Raw genomic sequence first — 27,612 nt, 5'->3', positions numbered from 1 at the left:
ACACTGTTTAAGACTGTTTTGTTCAGTGCGTGTATAAGCCTTTGTTGCCTTACAGAAGGGTGAATCACAGCAAATCATAAACAATTAATGGGAATTAGTCAGTGGATACTGTTGTCAGATCAGGTAGTGGGTTCTACAGCCCTGGGGTTATTGTGTTTTTGGCAACAAATTCTAATATTATGTCCAACCCTTTCATATTAGTGAGGCCAGACTAGATATTGAGCACACCTCTCATGATACAGATTGCAGTGTCCCTTTGTCAGCCTCCAGAATTACCATAGCAATAACCAATGAACAAAATAAGACTTAAAGGTAGGGCTGAGCGATACTTAAAAAAAAAAAAAAAAAAAAAAAAAAAATATATATATATATATATATATATATATATATATATATATATATATATATATATATATATATATATATAAAAAACTATTTTTGCTTACATATTTTTAATGAAGAACACTTCAATCAATTTCTGAAGGGTAATAGATAATATTGTTAATGTTAACGCAACAATGGAAAACACAGAAATAAAAGTAATAAAGATATAGGAATGATTTCACATTGATGCAAATTAAATAAAGAAATCAAGTGAAACCTGGAGGTGCATGGAGGGGACAGGGGTAAAACTGCTACACTATGATGAGGTTAAGGTTCTAAGCAGCTGGCCTGGACTGGGTATCACCTGAGGGTCTCTTGTGATGGCTGCTGCTCTCACCCCATCCTCAAGTCAATCAGCCGTCAGAGCAGGCCGCCTGACATGTGTCATTGAGGTGGAGGTGGTGGGGGACACAGGATCATGGCAGCATTTTCACTGATAATCCCATCTCACAAGTAGAGAACACTAAAAATGATTTGAAGAAAGAAGATAGAACTCTGTTATCAGTGGATATGATGGACTGTTGTGAGACAGGGATAAAACACAGTTAGGTTTTTTTTCATGCAGCCAAACTTTGCATTTTCATTGTGGGCTTTCATGGAGGTTTGCATTTAATTGTATGTTAAAAAAAAAAATTTACTTTTAGCAGCATACACTGGCAAATACATGCAGTAAGGAACATGCCACATGGTGCAATATTCTGGCTCACTGATGTTGTTTAATAGTTTATGAGCAACAATAGTGCTCTTTTATCAATATGAACCTAATAAAATATTGACATCCTTATCTGTAATTAGTTTCACTGTGTGAAAACTGTGCAACTATTTCACATTTTTCACTTGAAACACTTCTAACAGCTGCATGGGCTCTGTAGAATGTTATCAAAGCCTAGTAGAATGCCTCAGTACTCCTTCATCCAACCATTCAGTCCAGAGGAGGCATCAGTATTAATGCATCAGGACATTGAGCTGTGCAGCCTGCTCCTGCATGCAAACGGCTGCACCAATACACCACACCAACACACACACACATGCACACACACAAACACACACGGAGTGAGGCAGCAGGTTTTGCCCCTAGAGTAGGGGGGTGATATCATATGCTTTCACGCTATACTTGCACAGGAGTACCCAGGCACCATCTGTCTGTCTGTGCAGCCAGCCCCTCTCTCTTTTGTGTGTGTCTGTGTGTCTGTGTGTATATGGGTTTGTGTGTGTCTGTGCATGTGTGTGTATGTGTGTGTGTGTGTGTCTCAGAGAAAGAGAGAGAGAGAGGAGCGTCCGGCAGCTGTATTTACACCTGTATGAGCAGATCCCTGTTGGCAGGGCAGCAGAGGAACACACCAGCTGCTTAATCTACATTCCCTACCAAGCTGTCTTTGTGTGCACTGTGCCATAGCACACAAACACACATATACACACATTGATTAAGTCTTTGCCCCTTTGTGTGACCAGACCCACTGCAGGGATGCCTTCATAGACCCTGGCACACTTACAGACCACCAATGTGCAAAATAAGCTGCTGTTGGTCTTCAGAGGCCTCAAGTTTTTAACATCAAAGAAAACCTTCACTTCCAAGTTCACACGGAGCCCCCTCCACTCTCTTAATTTAGATTTTGATGCTTTCCCTCGTCAAAGTGCGGAAATAGCGTCGGATGTGGCTCAGCATCCGCTTGATAACCCTCCTCTAGACGAGGCCAGGTCAGGGAGTGAAGGAACATAGCCAAACTTCTGCTTGTGCTCAGAGTCTTCTAGAAATCCCGAACAAGGAGAGGTGTGTCATCTCTGACACAGCTTCTTGTTTCCCTTTAGCCAAATTTGGTAAACGATTGGACCCAGATGAATTAAATCGGCATAAAATCAAGAGGTTCTCTTCTGGTGAAATGTCACAGTCACAGCTTAATCTGCGAACAAGATTAAGAGAGAAATATTCACAGGCAGCTCTACTTGTCCCTACAATAACCAGCATTCTATGAGGATAGATTTAACTTGTCAAAATGCCTGTCAGGGTCAAATTTGGGATTTGCAAGCAAAGTATTGCACACTTATCCCATCTACACAATATCTGACTTTAACAGAGACAAATGAAAATCCACATGGAAAGACTGTCACACGCAAAACAAAAACACCGCCCTCGACAAAATCCTGCTGATGACATTTTCAAGCAAATGCAGATAGAGTGCAGGCGGGGTAGCAAGAAAGACAACAGCAAAAGAACAAATGAGACCCAGTGACCTGCCGCAGATGTGCCCTCAGATTACTGTAATACGTATGTAAGAGCCAGCCCAGTACTAGAGCCATTGTCTTATAGAGCCAGGGCTAGAAAGAGGCTTTAAGAATGCAATGCCCAGCACCACATGGCAGCAAGGCTAAACCATTTGCACAAATCACCTCACTTCCCTCCCTTTTTAATGGCCCAGGCGGAGCTGCTATTAGGGCCAACGGGTTAAGAGATGAATGTGTGAACGATTATTCTCTGGGAGTGGGGTCGTCGCCCTCACAGGTCGATTGCACTCGCTCTTTCTCTTTCTCTCTCTCCTGCCCGTGTTCCTCTTTATCAGCCTTCTTTCAGTAACACACACTCTCATGGTCTGACACCCCTTTTACTTCACTGGCCCATGTTTAACTCATGTGCCCAAGATGCTGGTGACCTGTGCACAACTCTTTTCCACCAAACTTGCTGGATCAGGCGGTGTGTCACATACTCTAACTGGGCCTTCTTTGTCTACACTGAGGGCAAAACTGTTTACTGCCAGCTCAGCACGGCGGACCATTTTTGCAGCATGACTTCATGCCTTTGTTATATTCTAAGCAGTGTGCAATTTTCACATTTTGATTTGTAACACTAAAGGATAGGTTTGGGATTTTTGAAAGTCTGTCTAAAAACAATAGTAATGCTCCCATATGTACATGAAAATAGCTTTTGGTCACTGTAACTGTTCCCACTCCATACTGGGCTTGACATTTTACCCCCAGAATGTGACTATGCAGTAGGTGAGTTTGACATAGTTTCGTTTTGACATAGTTCTGACCGCTTCAGCAGTCAGACAGAGCTCAATCAAGTCATTATCTTTCAAAGTTACAATCTGATTAATACAGACTTCAGTCTTTTTACTTTCATTCAGAGGTGTGACAAAAGGAGTTTTATTCTTCATAGTAGTCGTAGTATTGACTGCAAAATCCTCAAAAAGTCTTTTAAATTCTATATTTTGTAATATACCAACACATCGTATGGTTTACACCAGTTTTCATGATAACGAAATGCTAAAGAAACAGCCACATCAACTTTTGTCAGTTGCTCTACTCTACTACAGAGCCTTTCTCTTTTCCAAACGAAAGAGAAATTTAACCAGTAAATAAAAGCATGTATTTATCTGAAACATTGATGATTGGTTATGGCAAGTCAACTAATGGTGCCAATGACATTTTTTAATTCAACATCCAGTTTTTGTTATTGCACACATCTATGGGGCCAGTCAGTATACTGTATAATACACAGCCACAACATTCAAAACACCTGCCAAACATTGTCACCAACACAGACTTGACCCATCAGACCATGGACCTCCTGGTGGTGTGTTATGCAGACCAGCACCATGATGTTAGCATTGGATCCTTTGGTTCTTTTATAAATAAATAAATGTAAATTTAGCAAAAGTTAAGCTTTTAAAATGAAAGTGTATTAATGTGGTTGTAGCCTTAGACCGCTAAATTTATACTTTATCCACTCCAGAAAATTGCTTCTCCCGGCTGTGTTTAGGTTGAAAGTAGAGAAGGTCAGTTGTTGCCAAACAATGCTTACAAAACTAGAGATGCGTCTTCTGTTGTCACTACTTGAGTTGTGGTCTATCCTTCACACTTGTGTGTGCAAAGTAAAAGGATGAGAATAACTGGTCAATAGATCTGCTTTTCACAGTGACATGTATCAAGTAGGGTAATTAATTAATCACATTTCAACATGCAGCCAGCATAAAAATGCTGCTCATCTGAAAGGCGATATTACTCTTGTAAATAGCAGTGGGAACATGGGCTATGCTGAAAACATCCGTTTTCTTCTAGCATTTTACTCAAATTGTCTATTGTGTGCATGGTTCAATCTTTCTATAGTTCATGCAAAACATTCTCAAGACTGAGAATCTTTCAGTATTTTGCTACTCCTAATATGTTACTATCCATTATTATGTTCTTTTCATGTATACATGTCCACAGCATATTTAAAAGGATGAATATAAGTTGCTGTTGCTTTCTGACACTGTAGTTGGCACTATGGACCAGTCCACAGCACACAAGGAACGCTACTATAGAAGAAGTAAACAGGAAAAGCTGAGAGACAATAAAAGATTTCTACAGTTTCTTGAAGTCCCAATGTATAATGTGTGGTGGATTCTACTTTCCCTATGATCTACCATATTTATCTGTTTATTGGTGTGTTTTGGAAGCAGGCAAATTGTCAAGACACTCTAATTCTGATTCTGCTTATCAGTTCCTAAACAAATACCACTGACACTAACAAATGAACAGCGTACCACATATACCTACTCTATGTCTACTGATGTCCATCTGTGATATTAGTCATGTGAGTTCAATACCAGTGTGTCCTTTTGCATTTGTCTTCAATAATCAAGAGTCTGGCTTTATTTTCATTACTACCGTGCTTGATTAGCAGGTGAACAGCATAAATATTGCAACTGTCTTGTAACAATCACTTTGATTTAACAAATGCTGCTGTTAAATGGTTGACAAGGACAGGATTGGACTCTGCTAACAGCAAACACATCAGTCACCACCTTCATTAAAAGTTATGCAGTCAGTGGTCGTGGCTGTGTTAACATCACTGGCTAAAAATCAGAGTAGCTACAATATTTAATGTAATTTTTAAGGATTTCCTTAACTTCTTAGACACAGGTAGGCAGTGGTAGCCAATGTACTCAGGTCTTTTGCCTAAATAGAAGTACTATTGCCACACTATTAAAGGCCTGCATTGACAATGTCACCGAAAGTAAAAACATAACCAGAACAATGGACTATGGTATGAATCATGTATCAGATTAAAGGCTGGATTGCACTGTTGCAGTAACCTAATCTACAACTCAAACAACCGGAATCAAGAATTGTTATGAACTGAATCATTCTGAATTGATGAGCAGAATCAGAAACGATACCCAACTCTAGTTAATAGCGATTTGTTGCTTTTCTCCAACATTCTTTGCATCAGTTCGACCACCATTATTTCTCATTGCACTGTTAGCCATCAGCAATAAATTCCACCAACAATAAGTTCCAAGCAGTTGAAAGGGCAGGGGGGGTGGGGGATGAAGTGGCATCTTGTAAACCCTAAAGCCTACATGGCCTTTGCTACCCTATGGAGATCTCACCCCATCCATCCATCACTCTCCCATTGGTGTTCATCCATTTACCCAGCTTGAGGCCCAGAATGGGGCCTCAGCAGGTTCAATAGGCTCAGCGGAGGGCACACGGTAGAGACCATTCACCCCGTCTGCAGCTCTTTGATAAGTGGCAGTTTACCAGGGGCCTCCATTACGCCAACCAGCGTGTTCATTTGTCAACGTGCGCTCTAGGAGTAAGACATTCCAGGGCAAATTGTTGCTCCCTGTCTCCCGGAGGAACATTTTTCTACACATCCATGTACCAAGACTAATTGGAAACTGCGCGCTATCTTTAGGAGGGCCCGAGCGGATGCGACGAAAGCGATAAAATAAAGAAGTGCTGCAGAGTGCTTTGGTTGGCTGGGGATCCCACGTTTCATGACTGGAGGAGGTTGGCTTGCAGTGACAGAGTTCAGTCTCATCGGACCTTTATTGCTGTAGGGAAAAGGCTTGTTTACTGTAAACTGTTTATGGAGCTCTGTCACTATCTCTGGACATGCAGAATAAACACAGGAACACACTCCCACTCCTAATGTCGTGTAAACACTAGAAACACGCACAGACTGACAGACAGAGATACACCCTGAAAAGACACTACACTCTGGATGACTCTTGGACACACACACAGACACACACACACCAACTGCATACTTGTTAACACAATCACAGAGAATACACATTTGCCCACACCCTTGCTTCCCAGCAGGCATGCACATTCACAGGACAATGCACAGCCATAAATACACACTCACACCAAAAAAAGAAGTTGCATGCAAACACACAACTCCTTGTCTCAACAATGCCTGAGTGCTGTTAGTTTTACTGGTGTCCCCAGTTGTTATACAAATTGGATAAACTCTTCATACTCTTTCTCAATCTCAACAATCACAGTAGTTTCCCATAAGTTTTCTGTGTCGTATTTACACAGTTGGATTCAGACCTACATGTTTCTGCACATGTACCCGATTCTTTTCAAGTTAAAGGGAAAAAAAAATATGACAGATGTCTGAAGAAAAGAAAAGAAAAAAACAAAACATGCTGCATCTGCCAAATATATGGTATCACACTTTACAGAGCAACTTGAGCAGATGAATCATCAAGCCGTCCCGCAGGTTTTCAAATCCATCTTAGTGCACAGACATTCTGTTTCCTGCCTCATGTGTGTTGTGCACTTAAACAGACACGTCAGAAAGTATGTAATGTGAAAAGTGTGTTTGTTCAAGTATGCTAGTTTAATAATGGTTTTTCCGTCTATCTCTGTACCCCCAACCCCCACTCCCCCACTCCCCACCCCCCATCCCCCACCTCCCCTCTCATGAAGACCCTACCTCTTTGGGGCGGGATGTTTTGCCATTAAAACTCCATGGTGAGTTTTGCTTCTCCCCTCCTCGGCTCCCTCGGCAGCATGCAACTGTACACTCAGCTACAGCACACCGCCTTCTTTACCTCTCATTTGTCTCCTGGTATATTTTCAACACGTTCCGCACAGTTTGTGCACTCATTCCTCAGGGGGGAAGAATCACAAAGAAGAGTTTCTTATTTTCTCATGTTTTTGCCTTTTTTTTTTGGTTGTGTTTTTGCAAACCCTTAAATTTTTTTCTGTCCACGTGTATGTTGAGTTTTTGTAGTCAGATGATTCAACATGTTGTGTTCAAGCAACTTCAGTGTACGAGTGGTTTGTGTTGGATTTGATATTTGTAGTGCATAATGTCTTTTGTTGCCAGATATTTCACATCATAGTTAGTGCTTGACCTTTTATAAAAGTAGTAAAAAACACAAGAACTGCATGCTTTAGTTTTGCATCAGGAGACATGGTCCAGGGCTTTAGGGCAACACTATAGAATCTCTGGTCTGGTTGTCTTGTGGTTTCTTTGAGCCACCCTCTAGAAAGTGACATCTCTGTCTTCTTGTCTTGTTCTTTCTCTCTGTTTAGACCCTCCATGATGTTTTTCCAAGAATAACGCCTTTGTGTAAAACATATGTTGTTCAGATTTTATTTTCACCCCCTTTGGTTGCATATTTTTATTTTTTTTGGTCGGATGTGTGTTTGCACGCAGTAACTGTGATTTGTCATATTCCGGTATTATTGTGAACAGTGTTTTGTGTGGTTTTATAAATGTGAGTGATGTTCCACCCCTGTCCTACAAAGAACTGTAGATGATGATGTTTACATTTTCACTTTAATTAGGTATCAATTTAATGTAAGGCCTATTTTAAAGTGTAAAGCTTAATTATGCATGTCTCCTGTATATATATATATATATATATATATATATATATATATATATATATATATATATATATATATATATATATATATATATATATATATACAGCCCACAATTCTACTGTTCTCACAACCCAGTTTCCAGCAATAAAAGGCTGCTGTTTCCGGAAAAGAAAAAAAAAAAAAGACACTGCAGTCTACATGTAGTAAGCATCAAAAGCAAACAGGAAAAGCTGGCAACTCGCCGAACACAGTGAATCATTTAGCTGCTAAACAAATGGATGTGTTTTCTCTCAAACTGGTGGAATTGGACCGTTGTATTTTTTGCACAAAGGAGTGCTGATGTGCTTGATGCATAGTTAGGTAACTGTTTTCCAACACATTTACTAACTTCATTGTTATAATAGAACAAAGTGGCATAAGCCAATCTTATAACTGTGGAACAGCATCATGTCTTCTCACGTCAGCTGGTCCTTTCATGTTATCATGTTACTTTATGTGTCACCTAGACAATTTCATGTTTTCCATGAAAGCTCACACTTTTATTCATGTGCTAACATAACTGCACAAGGGTTTTCTAATCATCAATGGGCCTTTCAACACCATTAGCTAACACAATGTAGCATTAGAACACAGGAGTGATTGTTGATGGAAATGTTCCTATGTTTCCCTATGTAGATACTCCATTAGAAAAATCAGCCGTTTCCAGCTAGAATAGTTATTTACCACATTAACAATGTCTAGACTGGATTTATCATTCATTTAATGTTATCTTCATTGAAAAAAATGTTTTTCTTTCAAAAATATGGACACTTCTAAGTGACCCCAAACTTTTGAACGGGAGTGTGTATAATATATAATATAATATTAACTAGAGGTCGACCAATATATCGGCCGGCCGATATTTTGGGCCGATATATGGACTCATCACCTACCTGTATTTTTCTTGTAGTTTAATTAAGTGTGGGTGTGTTCAATGGTGGCTGTTTGCACTGTTAGACAGAATAGCCAAGCCACACTTTTAGAGGCAGAACCTAAATGAGGATGTCATCTTACTTTGCCGAAGACGGATAAAAAGCACAACATAAAGGACTCCAACAAATAGTGACAAGCATTTATACGGTGGACTCAGATGAAAATAAAGCTGCATTTTCCTCTAATCAGTGCAAAAAAAATTAACTGCTCTTTCAAACCACAGCTTCCATTTAGATAGGAAAGATGGATAAATGACAAACACAGCAGCATGAACACTGTCAGACTGAATAATAAACTGCAGCAACATAGTAAATTAATTAGATTTCAGTGCTAATATTCAATCAGTAGTCAACTTTCACTGTTAATTTTAAAATCAAACTTTATTTTTATTGCCCAGCATTGAAAATCAAATGTCGGAGGGCACAGCATCCTTCTGTTCATTTTTTTTTTCCCTGTAGGAAGCTGAAGCCAAGTCTCTTGTCAACGCTGTCTCGTGAAATCAGATGCTTACAAGCTTTTAAAAGAAGCCCCATTATGACAGAGTCACTTATGGAGAGATGATTGAGTGGCTCAGTGAAGTGAACTTTTCCCTTCCCGGCTCCCTGCTCTCCAGCTCCTCCCTGTTGACTCCATTCACTTCAGAAAATGAATAGCATGTGGTGCCTTCCCCAAGTCTTAGGTTTCGTCTTTTGTTGTGGGCAGTCACTCATACTTTTTAATTGAAACTTTTTTCCTTCTGTCTTGATCCACCTCCTGCTTAATCTTGGTCCTTAGTGATTTCAGAGCGTATACTTTTCAAAGGTACACATCATTAGCATTGGAATCTTGACCCTTACAATAACTGCCTTCCGCTCAAATTTGAGCTAGTTAAACCTATATTGTTTCTCTAGTGTATGCATTGAGATGTGAGCAATGACAATCCATTTGCTATTTTCTCCTCTAGTGCTGAGTATGCTTTTTAGGAAGTTAGGTACAAATTTTAGAAGTACAACCCTCCTGTATTTCCTTTTCTTTTTCTCAGAAAAAAATACACTATCATACCTTCTTGAACTTCCATTTCATTTTGAAGTATGCATTTTAAACCACTTTCCCACCAACATATTTTTTTGCAATTTGAACAATTCAACTCCAAAGGTTGTTTATTAAATTTGCATGCCAAGTATGGCACAGTGGGTAAGTATATGTAATAGGAACACGGAAATTTTAAAAAAAGTCCTAATTTCTCCTTGAACATATAATGTCCATTCTCCAGTGTTCACCGAGTTTCCCCCAGTGGTTGTCATTAGTGCTGTGTGTTCAACAGAGCCTCAAGACTGCCTCTTTTCCAAGGGCTGCTGGAAAATAATAAATGTGACGTTGAAGGACGTGTCCTCCACATGACTGCCCTCTCTTTCCCTCTTTCTGTCTTTCTTTTCTTTCATGGTTTTAGTCTTAATACCAACTTCTTTTCTGATAAGATTTAACCATATGGTCCAGAATTAGTCTAACGAAAGCCTTCCAGCGCTTTATCACCGGATGGCCAGCTCAAGCAAGCACTATCATATTTGTTCTATTGCGAGGGACCTGAAAACAAATGAATGCTGCCACTGGACTTCCAACCCCCCTTGGAGGCGCCTCACGTTAGCCCCGGTCATAGTAATGCGAAGGGACTTTGATGGTTGATGTCGCAGATTGAATTATGCCCTTGAGGAAAAGCTATTAGCTCAGTCAAGAGTCCTCATTTGTTAAATTAAAAGTGGAAATGACATGTGAGTAGTCTTTTCAGTGAATTAAAGTTGCAAAGAAATTGGATTCCATTCCCTGCTAAAAGGCAACAGTACAAAAGAAAATCTTTTGGGTCGGGAGGAAGAAATACAAGAGGTTTGCCATTTGTTTAGTGACATCCATCTCCTCCTGCTCATGATTCCCTCTTTGTATATTTATGTGTCCCGATTTATTGATATTGGGTTTCATTTTTTGTAACTTGGCGCCATTGCTACTCCCCTACCAACGGTCCACTACAAAAACTGGTTGCAGGCTAAATGGGGAGCGGAATTAGACCCTGGAGCAGTGCCTCCCTGTCACAAGGGCAGAAACCTCAACACTTTTAAGCCACTTCAAGTGAGTTTGAGAGGAAAAAGACAATTTAAAATGTACAGATGAATAAACTGTAGTGGTCACTGTACCCAGAAGAGGCAGGATTGAGCTTTGATCTTTGGTCCTGTTGGCAAGCTCAGTGCTAGCTGAGGCCTCTTCAAACAAGCCCAAACTCAGCTCATCAGCTATGAGACCACACCAAGGAACCAGTGTTATAACTTATTATAGCAAATGTACAAATATGCACATTTGTGTGTGTAACCATCTTTGTGTAGGGTTGCAATTTGCATGATTGCAACTTGGTTAGGCCTTCCCAAATAGTTTCAAATAATAATCTCTATTAATCATTTTTAAGTCTTGTACTCAATTGTTATGCTCCCTTTGTAAGACTCATCACATGTGAGTTGTATTTCTCCTTAATTTATATTTTAGTCATTTATATCCACAATTACTATGAAGACTGCAAGGTTAGAATATCTTCAAGTATACAGCAAGTCACTGTGTGATATATTCCTCAGCCTCGAACTGTCACACTTAAAGACCAACATGAGCTTGCACTCAAATAGGATTTGTGTGTCCTGGGTTATAGAAACCAGTGAACCACAGGGCCTTGAGGGTTTAACATATTTTCCAGCAATGGTAGACACGGAATAGCAGGGTTTTTGGCAATTAAACACCTCACCAAAGAAGAACTTCGACTTTGCAGAACTCCCACACAGTCAAAGTCTGGAATATCTGTTCCTTTTCTTGAGCAGTGAACAGAAATTACGTGGTGTCTTATAACCAACAGATCCCCGGTTTCCCCTATTCTAATACTATTTAACATGCTTATAGTCATTTTCACTTTAATGGATCACAGTAGGATTCTTAAAAGTTTGAAGACTAGATTTACTGTATTGTACATGTTTTATGGATGTTTTCATTTCTAGTAAGATTTTTATATTTTCTTTTTAAGTTGCCTTACACATTTCTTGGAATGTTGGATTGAAAGGCAGAAAAACAGGGGCATGCTTAGGGAAACAATGCACTCGTGATAACAGCCCCTCACTGCTAGTGGATCGCTAACTGCAGCTCTTTGTCAAATGCTTTGTCTTCGGGATGCACTGACGACAAATAGGCCTGAGGAACAGTTTGAGGGAGAAGACAAGGGCAACCTGGAGTTAGCCAATGCAATATCCTGAGTGTGACTTTATCTCCTTCTCCATCTTCCTTTCAGACACGGGGCTTACTGTGGATATTTGGTTATTCAGTCTTCTCCCCTTGACCCAGCACTAATAAATACAAGCTACGAACTTGTATAGTGGCCTTTCTTATGACTACCTTCACCACTTCCTTTTTCCTGATCCCTCTTTCACACAGCGTTGGCTAAACAAAGACATCAACATCTCCTTGCATCCAGGGAGTAATTTATGAGGTGCTGACAGTCTGAAGGGAGGTAACAGAAGTAGAGTTTTACTAGCAACAAGTCTCTCAGCACCTAGTACTGTGAAAGTTAGTTGAGTGGACATGCTGTCAGCCTCTTCAAAGCACCACCTTTGAACTGTAGTGTTTACTACATTGTATTGCATGGTTTATTACGTTTTATACTTTTGTTTAGTGGCAATTTACCTCACTACAAATATGAACATATTTGGTTATTGTCCAAGCATGTGCCTCTTTTGTTAAAATGCTAGCAGTAAGAGTTTAGAACAGACAGGTAACCTTGTGTGTGTTTGAGATTTTACATTTTGCAAAAAATAATAAATGGGTCCTGAGTTGAGATTATTTCGTTCGAACATTAATTCCAAGGTAAATAGTGACTCAGGCCAGCTGAGCATGCTACACACACCGAGCAACTTTAGAAGTAGAACTACAGTAACTCTCATTGCCTGCAGATGGCATGAGTAACAGCATTGCTGAACTATTGCTCTCCTTACCTATGTCACAGGATGGCTTTACACTTCTTGAAAGCCCTGCTCTCAGGTGCTTTGCTTAGTGCCATTATGTTACCTAGTTGTTAATTGAGTTTTGTACTTAGAATTCTCTCTCTTCTTTTGAGTCAGCCATAGGGGCTGTTTCTACTCATGCCAACCTTCCATTTCTGCTTATATTTGTTCCAAATAAGCTGAGAATATTAAACACCTGCACAAAATTCTGCAACAGAAAGCTGAGTTGATGTTAAATTACGGTATTTTTTTAAAACTTGCAGTACAACATAGCGCAATTGTTGATTGTTTGACAACCATGTCTTTTCTTTTAACAGTTGAATGTAGACAGAAGTGAATGTGTTACTTTTATACCAGTGTGGTTTCCAAAGGTCAAGGTTAAGCACCCATCTGGGAGTGTATGACACTACCATGGATCGTCAAGGCCTGAGCCCACCTCTTTGCTGATCCGCTGTGACTACATTTTACTGTCCAGGTTGGTTAGAAGGCTGGACAAAAATATGAGATCTCGCTACTGTTCTCTGATTGTTACCATATGGGGAGCACTATTGCAGCTGAGAACCCTTTCTATGTCCTGACATGCTGAATAATCCAGTAACTTGCAATAAATTCTCTCTTGCGACCAGTTCAAAATGAAATAGCCAGGGAGGCAGCTTGAACACTGTTTTATGAGGTGCAGATTCAATGATAGCTGTTGTTTTGTACAGGTGTATTAATAAAAATATCTTTTAGATCATGTATATCCAGTGTCATTTAATGCGATGTGTCCCTACCATATGAAAGAGCAGATGTATCATTGAAAAAGCATACATGACTGCAGTTTCCTCAAAGCATTTAAAGATAGAATTGTACCTATTTGTAGATGAAGTTCACCGCTTGATGAGCTGGAGATCATTGGAAAAGCCTTTAAGCACTTCCGCTGGTTTGGCTGGCTAGCCTGTCCACACAAGGGAAGCTAAAAATTTTTGCTGTTTTTGGTTGCAAACTTATAGGATTTATTGTTTAAATATACTGAAGTCCATTTCTGGGTGTACTTACAGTTTAAGTGGCATTTAGTTGTTGGGTTTTTTTTGTTTGTTTTTTAGTGATGGCATACCCATTGCGCCAACAAAGTGGATACTCCATACAGTGTACAGCAAAGAGGAGTATACAACTTAAATGTCAATTTACTCAAAATTGTATCTCAACAATAATAGCCTTTCCTTAAGAGTAGAGTATTTGCTCTCGTGAAACTAAAAACTAAAAGTTTAGATTTATTATTTTATATTAGAAAGACAATAGGAACTTAATGCAAGAAATGTCAGTACACCTTTATTACTGAGATTCAAATCTTCAATGTTTTCTGTACCTTATTTGTCCACTTTAACCATTGACAGTCTCAATTATCCGCAGCATGGAGGATACAAATTTCTGGACAGATGTTCTTCCATTCTGTAGAGATAGGGCTGTATTGCTCGACCTTTCTCTTTATATTCCCCAAAGGTGTTCTAATTGCATTAAAGTCAGGTGACATGCTCGGCCAGGTCATAGTTTTTTGAAGTTGTTCCTCTTCGGGAACTCGTGTCATTTTTGCAGTGTGCTTTGGATGATGTTCATGCTGGATTGTGAGTCTTCTACCAAGCCTCTGCAGATTGAGGGTCAGATTGTCAGACAGTACATTGGTGTGTCCACAGGCATTCATGGTTCCATCGTTCATCTGTCACGCTCCCAACATCTTTTACACTCAGGCTGCCCCTTTTCCTCACACTCTCACCTCCATGCTTCACTGTGGTAGTTCTAGCCAGGTACATGCCAAACATGCTGGATGATATTTCAGCTGAGCAAAATTTGTCTTGGTCTCTTTTGACAAAAAAATGTGCTCCCAATATTCATCAGGCTTCTTTTCACATTTTTAGCAAAAAATAATTTTACAGTTTGCGCTGAAGAGCACATATTTATAAACACTAGTGTTATGCAGAGTAGTTCTCACTGTCTGAACTCTCAGAGAAACTCTGATTTCCATTGATGACCCCTGTGCCAAGTCTGAATCAGTTGCCCGTCTGTTTTTCAAAGCTGAAATGAGCAAGTAGTTCGCTATCTGTGGCGTCATTTTAGTAGGGCAGTCAATTAGTGGTACTGTAGCTCTTTCTATACCTCCTGATTAGTGCTGTAACTGTGTTTTGACTGATATTTAGTTAGCCAGTTTGTCTTGTTGGTGAAGTCTCACAATCCAATTTTTTAGTTCCTCTGACAATTGTTTTCCTTGTTGAGGCATGATGCAGACATGCAGACAGCCCTTAGGTCCAAACCTAAGAATGTTCTCCTATTCACAGCTCTTTTTGTTACCACATTCATGCATATAAACTGCTTGCAAATCACAGGTGTACTGAATTTTGTTGAATAGATTTTGTACTTACGGTCTGCATTTTCAATATCGTCTTCCTAAAGTATTTGTTTTTGATTGTCCATGAGAAGAAAAACTCTACTTGTCAAATTAGAAGTAATGCAGTTATTGTGAGGTGAGGCCATTTGAAATCATTTGATTCAGTGATACTTCTTAATATACTGTATATACATACATTTTACTACCATTATCAGACCGGACAATGATCTACAATCGGGGCTTAATTTGATTTGATTATTATTATCATTTTTAAGTTACACGTTTTGTGTTTGTTTCCTGAATATTTATCACTTGTCAGAGCAAAGTTTATTTTTCAGCTTTTATCTTTTACCAGGCGGCATTTCAGCTTACCCTCGCTAAGCTCCTTGCATGCAGCACACTTTTATAGTTTGTGTTTATCATTCATGTGGTGGTGCTGTGTAACTTTCATATACTTGTGTACAGTGTGTTAGATTGTTTTGAGTAGAACTGTTAAAATTCATTACTTCTTCTTAACCAAAGATGCAAAAGCTTCAGTTTTGACTGATTTTCTTCATGGAGCAAATGTACATATCGGTGATATACATTTGATTTAACCTCAATAAATCAGCAGATGAATTTAATTTCTACTTAATAAATGAGATCACTGATGAGTTTGTGCTTATTGGTCAGTTGGAATTGAAGATTCTTGGATTTCCGTACAGCACATGCTCCTCTTATACAAAGAGAGCTTACAAAGTAATGTGATATGTACTGTAGAGTTGAAAGACAAATGTTTATCTTATTTGGTCACTAAGGAGGGGTACGGATGTTTTTTGGGAAATATGGTCTTAATTCTGACAAACTGGCAATTTAACAAAAGCTTGGATTCAGCAGCTTTCCTCTCCATAGCCTCATTTGGTTACAGTACTTAATGCATTCAGAAACGATTTGAGTATGATGTGTGAGACGCTAAAAGGTGCACTGTATCGGCCACAGACGCTGTAGTATGGGCTTGGACTTGTCTCAACTTTGTCCTTTTTTCACCCCTAAAGCAAAGCCAAGCCACCTCCTCAGATCTCGCCAAGCAAATCCAGTGGAGGAGAGTTCTGTGTGTCCGCCATCTTTGCCTCATCTCGCTCCTGGTTCATCACTAATCCGAACATGAAACGAGAGAAAGGTTAGACTGGACCATGTTCACTGGTGCTCTTTGTTTTTTTCTTGTGTCAATATCCATGCCAACAACAATCTTACCAAAAAAATACTGCCCATGTGATGAATACATCTTATGGACTGGAATAATGAACTAATGTTGACGAGTGTTTTACCCCTTTTAAGCTTCCTCTTGCTTTCTAAGAATGCACTTTTAATCTTTATTTTAAGAAGTATGTTTTTTATCACCACCTTCTTTCTCATCCTCCCTGCAGATCAGTCCAGGCAGTCAGTTGTCGACTCATTGTACATCATTAGTTGCTACGGTAACTTGGTGGAGCATGTCCTTGAGCCTCGACCAATAAGCACTGCTCAAAAGATTAGTGACGATACACCTTTAGAACTGAACACCTGTCCAAGGGCCTGCTGGACTCTGGCCAGGTAACACTATGTTGATATGGTAATCCTAAGTGTCTTAAATATCATCAGTCCTATAAAAGTTTTTTTTTTTTTTCTTTTGGTTTGGTTGAAAAGGACTCCGCAGTGGAATGAGCTGCAGCCACCCTTCAACTCCAATCATCCTCTTGTGTTGGCCTCTGACCTGGTGCAGTACTATCAGTATCTCCTGGCAGGTAAGTGTCAAACACAGCTCTGTTTTTGTGTTCATTCATTTGCACAAACCAGCTTATTCACAGTATCCATTTGTGTTCAAATAGAATGCAGATCCACACTTGTGAAAGCATAACTGCATATTTTATCAGTGGAAAGATGTTAATTCAGATTTGCTCTAGGAAAGCGTGTTTCAGGTGTAAGGTCATTATGAAGCAAATAAGGGTGGAAAGAATATCATTGTGCTATAAGCAGAGAGTAAATGGGGATGGTTTTTGTACCTATGCAGTTCTAAATTGGTTTGGATATGTCTTTATACTATATTAGACTCTTTAAACAATCTCTACACTGCATAAACTGCAGCTCCTCTATTCAATTCAATTAAATTTTATTTATATAGCGCCAATTACAGTCAAATTGTCTCGAGACGCTTTACAGAACCCATATGCCTGACCCCTCTGGAGTCTGTTTTTCCTATTTTTGTGACAGAAATGTGATCAGAGTAGAAGAACAATACAGACACATGTTCAACTCTGCGGTAAAATCAAAAAAGAAGACAATAAACACTACTACTTAATAAAACATGGAGACAGTGAAAACAACAAACCCAAAGATGACATCAGATTTTATTGTCACATTTTTCCTCAACAAAATGTTAACCATTACAGATACAAATCCTGCATGCAGTAAAATCAGCCATGTCCATAACTCTAACCCTATCCCTCACTAATTTAAACAGCTTTTATGGAACATTAATCCCAAACATTGTAGTTGTCCTTATTTGCAAAAATAGTCATTTGCTACGAAATTTTAAAAGAAATTGTCTTGAATATGTTGTCTAGACTTCATGTTCCTTGTGCATTAATGCCATGTATCATAAAATATGGGTCCCGGTATGTTTTGCTTGCCAGGCTCATGATCATGTATGTTTTCTGTATGTACTGTGTGCATCATTAGTCAGGGGGTGACCCCTATTCCCTGCTGATTTTCCATGTTGCCTGTGTTGAAAGCAAGCCGTCAGCCTCTTATTGGTACCACATGCTGAGAAGGGACCTTTCTAGTCCGCATCTATAACATCTCCTTTCTCAGAGGCTTAGAAAAAAGACATTTCTGTAATTTTTTTCCATTTCACTTCCTCTTCGCCCTATAAGAAATAATCTCAGTTTGTTTGTTCTGTGCTGCACCTTGAAACAATCCTTTGGCGGCCACACTCCACACCCGCTTCAGGACATGCCAGCACAATGCTATAAGATGCCGCACTCAGACCAATTAGCTGACACCCTAAACTCCCTCTAATTCAATAACAAGTACAGAGCAGTGAGCACTTTAGGTTGCCATCTGAAAGGCCATTTCGCTGAAGCACAGAGTGCACATGGATGGCCACACACGGAATCAATCCACCCCCGTGGAATAGGCTGGCGTTTTGAGCTCACTCCATAATTATAAACATACAAAATCTGTAATTAGCTCTTGTGGGTGCTCCAGGGCAAGTGGTAGCTGTGTTGACTATAATCTCTCGACTCGTCTCCATTGACTTCTACAGTGCTCCAGGTCTAACTGGTAGGATATTTTCTCAAATTAGTGCTAATGGTCTCTCCTAGTGTCAGAGCGATAAGAACGCGTTGAAGTGACGGGCTCGGGCGTCAGCTTATTCCACCATTCTCTGCCAGCATGTGCAGTGGAACTGGCTGCATAATGAGAGAGATTCATTGCATTAACATTTGCATCTAATTAACAATAGCCAGATAATAACGCTGTGGATCTCTGTTCCATTAACCAACCAAGTGGGAACTGATGTGAGGTCAAGACGCTATAAACATAATTGTTCAGTCTTCTAGCCACTTCTTGTGCTCCTGCCATTTCCCCTCCAGGCCATCATCCTATACACCACCACCGACTGAGCTGCTCTTGCAGTGCCACCTTCCATTTCTATGCTTTGCACCGGGGCAGAGACTCTCAACATCCTGTTTCTCAGCAGGCAGCCCCCTGCCAGCCTTCTCCTCTGCCGTTTCCTCCAGGGCTTGGCAGCACAGCAGAGAAGTGATCCAGGAGAAAGAGTCAATTTGACCTTAGGATGAATTTCAGCACAGCCACAAGCCCCTTGTCCAGGCGTCTGTGCTAACCATAAAGATCAGGGCACTCAGAGGAAACTGAATAGACATAGTTTTTACTTCCACAACAAATTCTGCTATTTAGGTCTAATTTACATTACTGATAGAACCATCCCTGAAGAGAAACATAGCGAAAGACTGAAGAAAATTAGACTGCTTAAATTTTAAAAAACAGATGCTACTGTTAGAGAAGAAACTGAAGTACTGGAAGAGTCAAACAATGAGAGCAAGAAGTCTATAAATATCCCTTACAGTTAATTGTCTTACAGACAGACCATGTCTCTAGGAAGGTGGTGCAAGGCGAAGAGGTGGCAGTACTTGATTGACAGGCCATGGTCTCCGGTCTCGTGGCTCTATATTGGATGACCCAGGCTGATTAAAAATGCAGTATGCAGGGAAAGAAGTAGGAAGGGGAGAGGAAGGGCCGGGGTCAGGCCAGACCGGAGCCTCCAGGACGGGATGATAAAAGGCAGCGGTGGCGCCACTTCATGGTCACTATCTCCACCTGTCCATCTGTAGCAGCTACTGGCAGCACTCAGCCCTGCAGAGGATGGCAATGCACAGCATAGCCTCGGAGAGATAAGGAAGAGAGAGACACACATTATACAGTATGCTCACAAATAGAGGAGATGCTGTAGTTCGATCTGGCTTAAGAAAAGCAGTCTTGAGCCAAGTTTTGTGTTTGGGGAATCCTCAATCTGTAGCAAAGGTGGGAGCATAGGTTTCCCAAATGTGTCTCCAAAAGTATGTGTGAATGGGCCCTTTTTGTCTTGGGCCAAAGGTGTCAAAGGTGTATGTAACAGTTTCCACACCATCATCACCTGCAATCACTTCAGACTTTTTATCTCCAGTGAGTTTTTTTCCATGGATTATTTTTTGGGGGGTGATATTTATCAAGCTGTCAGCAGGATGTTTTCCAACACCTCTCACTCTCACCACAAAGTTGCTGTGAAGCAAACAAACTGGTGAATAATTTACCACCTAGATTTCTGGCTGGCTCCTTTGAGCCTGGCGATGGAAGCAGCAACAGAGGCTGTATTTTTTGGCCGTAGCCCTCACCTCCCTACCTGTCATATAATGTGCTAATTGTGGAGACTGACTGACTGGCTGGGTTGGCAGCTCTCTTGGGACTTTGAGGCCCGTGACAGGCCAGCCACAGTTGCCTCGTCAATAGATCTAATTGCTCCGAGAGAGGGGCCAGAGTGAAGGCTTTGGAGCATCAGGCGTTTGGTAAAGAGAAACCATGGCGCCATGACTGGGTCAGTAATCAAAGAGAGGCAGAGAAAGGATGGGGTAAGTGTAGCACTGGCTGAATGAAGGAACTGCCAGTCAAATACGCCTTGAATGATATATAATGACTAAGCTATCCCACTCTGTCAGTATGCCAGCACCTATCTGCCGGAGTACTGCTCAAAAGAGGAAAGCGAGAAGAGAGGAAAGTGAGAAGACAGACAGGTGGAGCAGTCGAGAGGGAGCCTCGCGAGTGAGATGTCTGGCAACCAACTACAGAGGGTGAAACTACAAAGACAAAAAATAAAAGACAACAAAATGAATCTGTAAAAAATACAAATGAATGAGATAAAGGTGAGCAGAGCTGACAGCCCAGACAAGACGGCTATCCTCTGTCCACCGTGCAGCCAGATCTATCAGATTGTAAGCCCCTTATCTACCCCTGGAGATCGGCCTGTCCAGTCCCCGGCCCCCAGTCTCCAGGAGGTCGGGCTACATCAATACCTAGGCAGCCTTTGTTCTTGTTCTGACTCCCTGCTTCACTGCTCTGGCTAACAGGCCACTGGCTACCAGCCTTCAGCACAGCAAAACACCACTCTCTCCACACTCAATAAAGACCGTGACACAGACAACTCTGTTCTCCGGTACTGTGGTTCTTCTGCTTATGTGGCACTGCAAGCACATCATCACCTAACCTTAAGGAAGAAAACAAAAAGATAAGAACAAAGCAGTTACTATTACGAGTTGATTGTAAATTATATTTTAAGTATTTTAAATTAATTTTAAACTTAGCTTTGAAATAAATTGTAATAACTGGATTGCCTATGAGTCATGATTCTGCTCAGAATGTAAATTTTTCATTTACTTTCTCTGCGTTTTTGGAGAATCCTGCAAATTTAATACATGAAAAATCAAGGTACTTCTGTTACACTGATGTAAAATTTAGAAATATCACAATTGTTTTATGGTGCTGCAAACAGTGGGCCATTAGATCATAGATTTTCAGTAAAGAGTTGCCACAACAGGAACTAGATGTCAGAAATAATTGATTACTTACTTCTAATTGTTATTTTTGTATTTATCAAGTACTCAGAAAGTCAGTCTCTTACTTAATACATCATTTTTTTTATTTAAGAAAATATATAAAAGTTGAAAAAAAAGATTTTGTATTGGCTAATAGATAAACAGAGTAGTAGTTTCACTGAAGTGTTGTGTCATAAGATAAACTCAGGCATTGTTCTTTTAATTTGGTGCTGCTTATGGTCAGAAAACCTTTTTACACACTGGACTTTTTTTTTTGTTACAATTTTTCTAAATTAGATAGTGTATATTTGGCTTGCATTTAGTCTGATTTGAGAATCACTATTTTTTCATTCCTTAATCATTCACAAAAAGTCCAGAAATGCATTTTTGGACCCTAAAAGGCATTGAGACATGATAACTGTGGGCAAAACATTCAGTACATCTTTAGAAAATGTTCTACTCAATCTCTTTATCATTTGTAGTGAGCCCTAGTTTACATGTTTGTATGGATTATTATTACTGCACTGATGCTAATTCTTTTCCATTCCTCAGTAATAATAAAGCTCCTTGGGCTTTATTGATGTGTCTTTAAATCCATCAATAACAAAACACAGTCATTTCTACCATGCCTACAGCCATACATTCAGACTCCTTTTCTTAAGTGCGGTGCAATAAGTTTGCACTTAAAAAATTTGCTCTCTGTGAAATTACATTGACGTTCTGTCTCTTAAGAGCCAATAATGAGCATTGTAAAAGCAGAAGGCCGAGTAGCGGGCTAGCTGGACGCTGAGATGAGCAGATATGACTGTAACTGCCGGTGTCAGTCTGGCTGCTGACATGCACGGATGCACACACACACACACACACACACACACACACACACACACACACACACACACACACACGAAAGGTTGTCTCTTTGCTTGACCCATGGGGATGACCAATAGCTCCCCACAACGGAGCCTGGCCGCGACTCCGGCCATTGAAAGCCCCACACACCCACCCACTGGAAACCTGATCCAGCCAGTTCACCAACTGCTTCAGAACATCAATAATTAATTAGGGAACAGCTATTGGCCCCAAGGGTCAGAGAGCAAGGAGAGAGAGAATGAGGGAGAGCGAGGCAGTGGGAGTGAAGCAGGGGGAGGAAATAGGGGAGTCGTGATTTTGTTTAATAAGTAACACAACGCAGGCTTTGTTCTTCTCTCCTACATTTTAAAAGAACATGAGCAACCTTCCCTGCCTCTCTCTCTTTTCTCTAGCCATTATCCTCTTTCCCTCTCCATGGAATCTTGAGGTCATTAAAGGGTCAGTTCACCCAAATAACAGCAACCTCAACAAAAGTATTTTTGATCTACTAGCAAGTACCTGGCATGTAGGAAGTTTGTTTGTTTGCTTTAAATGGGTTTAGTACACCTTGGACACTGTAATATTGTGATAGATATTCTTCAGACGTTTTTTGACACATAGTATTAATTAACTTCACCATATTTACCAGTAATCATGATAATTGTGGTATGTGACTTCTCTAGTCTTTACCTCTTAATGTACAGACAGACTTTATTAGAGAGATTATATCAGCTTAATGCTGTAACCTCTTTTTTGCTGTGGCTCATCCACACACAGAGGAACTGTGCATTCACCATCCAATGATTTGATGCGGAAGTTATTAAGCCTATGGTTTGTAAAATCTCGCCCAGCTACTGCAGAAATAAGTTTAAATCTATTAAACATGCTTGTATGTTTTCAAATCTATTATATCTGTAGAATATCTTCAGCATGCCATATAACTTATCTGTGAGGATACTGAGAGAAGCATATCATTTCAGAATCAAGGCAGGAAGCAGACAGGGACATAGAAAGAAATCATGAGATACTTTGCTTACAGAATTATCTCTAGTACCTCTAAAACTTTACTCATCGTCACCCTTCCTCTCTCTGCCATTGTCTTTCTTTCCCCTCTCATGTTAATTTAATATTTGTTCACTTCTACAATGGCAAGAGTCCTGTCCTGTTTCCAAGGTCATGTGCAGTTCTTCTAAATTATGTTTAGGTATTAAATACTTATATCCTTTTTGAACTCTAAAACCCGCCTCATTGTTATCTTTAAAACATCACCAAAATTGCAACATTCATGAGCAAGAAACTGTAAAAACTGAATTGATGCATTTTCAATTTTCCAGTGGCCCTATAACTCATCATCTGTGGTGTGTTTGGAAAATTATCAAAATATATGCTTATAACTGTGATATTTGATAAAATACCTGGATTTTACATCTGATGTTAAAAAAAAAAAAAAAAATTGCCCCAAATAAGCTGTTTGCACCAGAATTATAAAATAAAAAATTGAAATAAAAACTAAAAATATTGCAATCCACAATCAATCAATCAATCAAGGGCCATCATTTCTCTCCATCTACTCTGATCTCTTGCTTTCTGAACTGTGACTGTTGTCCGTTCTATATGTAGCCATGATGTCTGTCTATCATTTTCATTCTCCGTCTGCCTCATCCTCTCTTCCCATTCATTTTTCCAGTTGTGGCGATATATTCCAGGGTCTCTTTCCTTATGATGTGTCCAAAAAATGTTGCTTGCTGTTTCCTAATTTTGTTCAGTAGCGTATAATTTGTGTTTAGTAGTTTTAAAACGTCTTCATTGCTAATTGCTATTTTCTTATTTGTCAGTATATTTTTCATTTTCATACATGCTGTTCTTGCCATTGCTACTCTACATCTGATGTCTGTTTCACACCTCCCATCTGATGTCATCCATAAGCCGAGATATTTGAGATTCAGTGTTTCTTGGTCTAATTCTATGTTACAGGTTGGGATGACATTTTTCTTAGAAATTACCATTACTTCTGTTTTCTTTTTGTTTAAAGCCAGACCAAGTTTTTGTCTCTGTATTAATCATAGACACTGTGGTTTGCAAGTTTTCTTCACTGTTCGCTCCACAACTAACCTCTTTCAGCTCAATTGAAAATCTGTGTTTGACATAGCTGCAATCACAAGACAAAAATTCAAAGGCATTTCAGGTGAACTGCAGGCTGTGTAAATGCAAAGCGGAGTGGAGACAAGAATAGGAACCAGCTGGAGAATTGGAGAGAACATACCTGATCGATAAAATAAATGCAGTGACTACCTCCTTCTTCAGAACATTTTCTTTTTCTAACACATTTGTGCACAGTGAGTGCTATTTCAGAAGCAGGTGTATGGAAGGTGCAGAAAAATGTGTGAGTGTGTTAGGGTAAAGCAGGGGTGAGGAATGATGTGACATTCGCTTCAGAGGTGTCAAACACCAAACTGCCTTCATCAAGGGTGTGTGAACACCTGGCACGTGCATGTGCATGAAGACTAGAGCGCCTCCTGTGCTCCAGATGTGGACTTGACAAGTTTATTAGCCATTCCTGTGTTTAAAAAACTCATCCCTGAGGTGGGAGACAGAGAAAAGACTGATTCTACACATTAGGCCTCATTCTCCACGCCTGCTTATTCAAGCCTGCAGGAGCCCCATCTGTCTGTCTCTGGGTCTCTCTGTCACTGTCTCCCTATAACACACACATGCAGACACTGTTCCTGTCTTTCCCACACTTTACTGTACATGTGCTTTTTGAAACAATCTGGCACGCACCCATATGCCCAAATGAGAGGAAGACAAACATATAATTATATTTTTTCTTGTCCTTCCCTTTATGCTCTTTTACTCACCTCACTTTGTTTTAGAAAAATAGATTTAGTGGATTCCCAATGTTAGCTGTTGTCAGCTTCCTTATATAAATATCATCTCTCGGTAGAACTTATAAGTGATATAAGAATCTGTTGTGTGTCTGTTTCTCTCAGCGATGCCCCCAGGAAGTCCAGGTCCAATAACACGTCATGAGTCATCTGACAGCCTGGCATCAGACCACAGTGGCCAGGAGGATGAGGAGTGGCTTTCTCAGGTAATACCTTATCCTTAGACCTTGTTCGGATATTTTGTTCCTTCACACTGTTGCCAACTGCTTGCTCAGGTAATCTAAAGGAAAATTTGGATTATTGGATTCTAAATTTGTACCTTACTATGTTAAGTGTTTTGAGATGACATGTTGTTAACTAGGGGTATATAAATAAAATTAAGTTGAATTGTGTTGTTCCAGTTGCTGATATATACATAGTTTCAGTACCAACATAAAAAATAAAATTATGAATGGATCAAAGCCTGTTGCCTTTCTGATGAAATGAACAAATGCCTTTTCACAATGAATAATGAGTACAGACAGAGAGCACTCAGGGATACTTTTCAGAAAACATCATGTCAAAGCAGTACAGGCATGTCCTGCTCTCACACTTTGACAGCCTTTGCTAATTAAGATTGAAGCTGCAGTAGTTCATGTTTTTATATAATCAGTTAATCAAATCATTTTATGTAATATGAAAAGGGAAAGTTCTCAGTGATAAACCCTCAAAAATGTACACCTTCATTGCTGCAGGGTTGTTTTCAGCTTGAACTAGAAAGCTATAATTAACTCACCAGACCTCCCCTTGGACTGACCACAACACCAACCAGTAGACAAAGTTGGTGATTAGCAGGTGAACGTTACAGTTTCTTCAGCATTTTGTTCGCTAAAAATACTGCTAAAGATCTAGCTATTTTAAAAGTCAGTTGTTGCATCAGACTTTTGACCTCATTTCTATCAATTCCATCTTTGAGCGTTTGCAAAACTGGATTGCAGCTAGGAGATGCTATCCTCCCCTCCCAAGTATGCATTTTCAAATACAACTGAGACCTGAAAGAGCTGGATCTGTCCCCTCAAGAATGCAGTGTTCCTTTCATTCTACTTTGACATGATTGTGTCTATTTACATTTGTAAAGAGATCTGTTTTCCTTTTTTTTCTTCCTAGAGGGAATCATTGCACTAATGAATAATGTTACTTATTTTGTGACTTCTACGTTAATCACAACACAATCCCAAATTGTTCTGAAAGTTTGCAGTATTAGCTCTCAGCATGAAACATCTGTTATGCTCACCCTGGTCTTTTCAGCTTGGTTAACCCTCATAGCACTCATCTCTGGTTTAGGCAGGTAACCCACTACATTTTCACCATCAATAATTCCACTGCATGCATAATTGATTGGTTAAAATGCACCCCACTTAGCTTGCAGAGGCCCTGGTTCATATCTGTCATGATAGTTTGCCAGAAGCAAAACTATCCATTGCACTAACCTGTATTTTCGGCGACTTCCTGTCAGAGCTGTGTTAGTGATGCATTTGTCAGTGGTTGGAGATGTAACCATACAGCTCCTGATATCTAAACATGTACCCTAGATGACTTAGAAGTATCTCTTGTGGAACAGTTTAAACTATCAAAGAATTTAGGACTAAAAGGCAGAACCAACATGAAAACATTTGCTTTTACGTCAGTTACACCGGGCAGTTTGCTCCTAAACCAGTCCTTCTTAAATATGTGGTAAGAATGGAAGATATCAAACACAATAGCTTGGTGGATTGAGAAATGCTAAATACATATAGGCTATATTAAATTACAGGCTAAGTATTGCCTCGTGGATTTCATTATATTATATCAGAGACCTTCATTTGATTATCAGCAGACATTTTGACATTGGGTTAGGATTTAGGATTGATTGGCCTTTCCTTAATGAAATGTGAGGTTTGTGACCCTCCATGTCAGTGCTTTAGCTCTCTGCAGTGCTGTGCCATTTGCTGCCTATCAGTGTCAGTTGTTCTTCAGCTGGCTGTCAGTAAACAACAAAACCACTTGTCCCTACAGAGTCTACCTCAGGTATTTACATCTCATCTGTCAGTTAGATGGCAAGCAAAGGGTGTGACAGACATCGTGAAAGTTAATGGATAGTCAGTGTCTGATGCTGCATCCATAAATGTGTTCCGCGCCAGTGTGAATGATTATAGTCATAATTTGTCCATTTATATATTTTATTGGTTGTTCATTCACAACATATGAATTACTAAGTAGTAGATGCTCTTGTCCTTAAACCAGTAGAGTTGATAAATTGTGCTGCTGCATGTCAGTTTTTAAATGATGAGCCTTTCAATGAGTGGACAACCTGCTCTAACACCTGAGAGCCACCTGAGTCACTGGAAATTGTGAACCAATAAAAAATCAATTCCACCACACATCAGTTGAACACTGGCTAATTCTCATGCACATACAGCTTG

General features: G+C 39.8%; 1 protein-coding gene across 3 annotated transcripts in view; it reads left to right on the top strand.

Moving 5' to 3' along the window:
* The window catches only part of bcas3 (BCAS3 microtubule associated cell migration factor), a 398,522-nt gene that overhangs the window by 116,540 nt on the left and 254,370 nt on the right, over positions 1-27,612 (top strand). For 2 of the 3 annotated variants that reach the window (XM_055011827.1, XM_055011828.1), the window contains exons 17-20: positions 16,368-16,492; positions 16,740-16,905; positions 16,999-17,096; positions 25,277-25,377. In XM_055011827.1, coding sequence (XP_054867802.1) covers positions 16,368-16,492; positions 16,740-16,905; positions 16,999-17,096; positions 25,277-25,377 — 490 coding nt within the window. Of the gene's footprint in view, positions 1-7,089; positions 7,135-16,367; positions 16,493-16,739; positions 16,906-16,998; positions 17,097-25,276; positions 25,378-27,612 lie in introns of all 3 variants that reach the window. The other variant, XM_055011829.1, reaches the window with a different exon arrangement.

Source organism: Amphiprion ocellaris, chromosome 7 (genome assembly GCF_022539595.1).
Source record: "Amphiprion ocellaris isolate individual 3 ecotype Okinawa chromosome 7, ASM2253959v1, whole genome shotgun sequence".
NCBI lineage: Eukaryota > Metazoa > Chordata > Actinopteri > Pomacentridae > Amphiprion > Amphiprion ocellaris.
The sequence above is the reverse complement of the archived record's forward strand: the minus strand, read 5'-3'. Positions and strand labels throughout refer to the sequence as shown.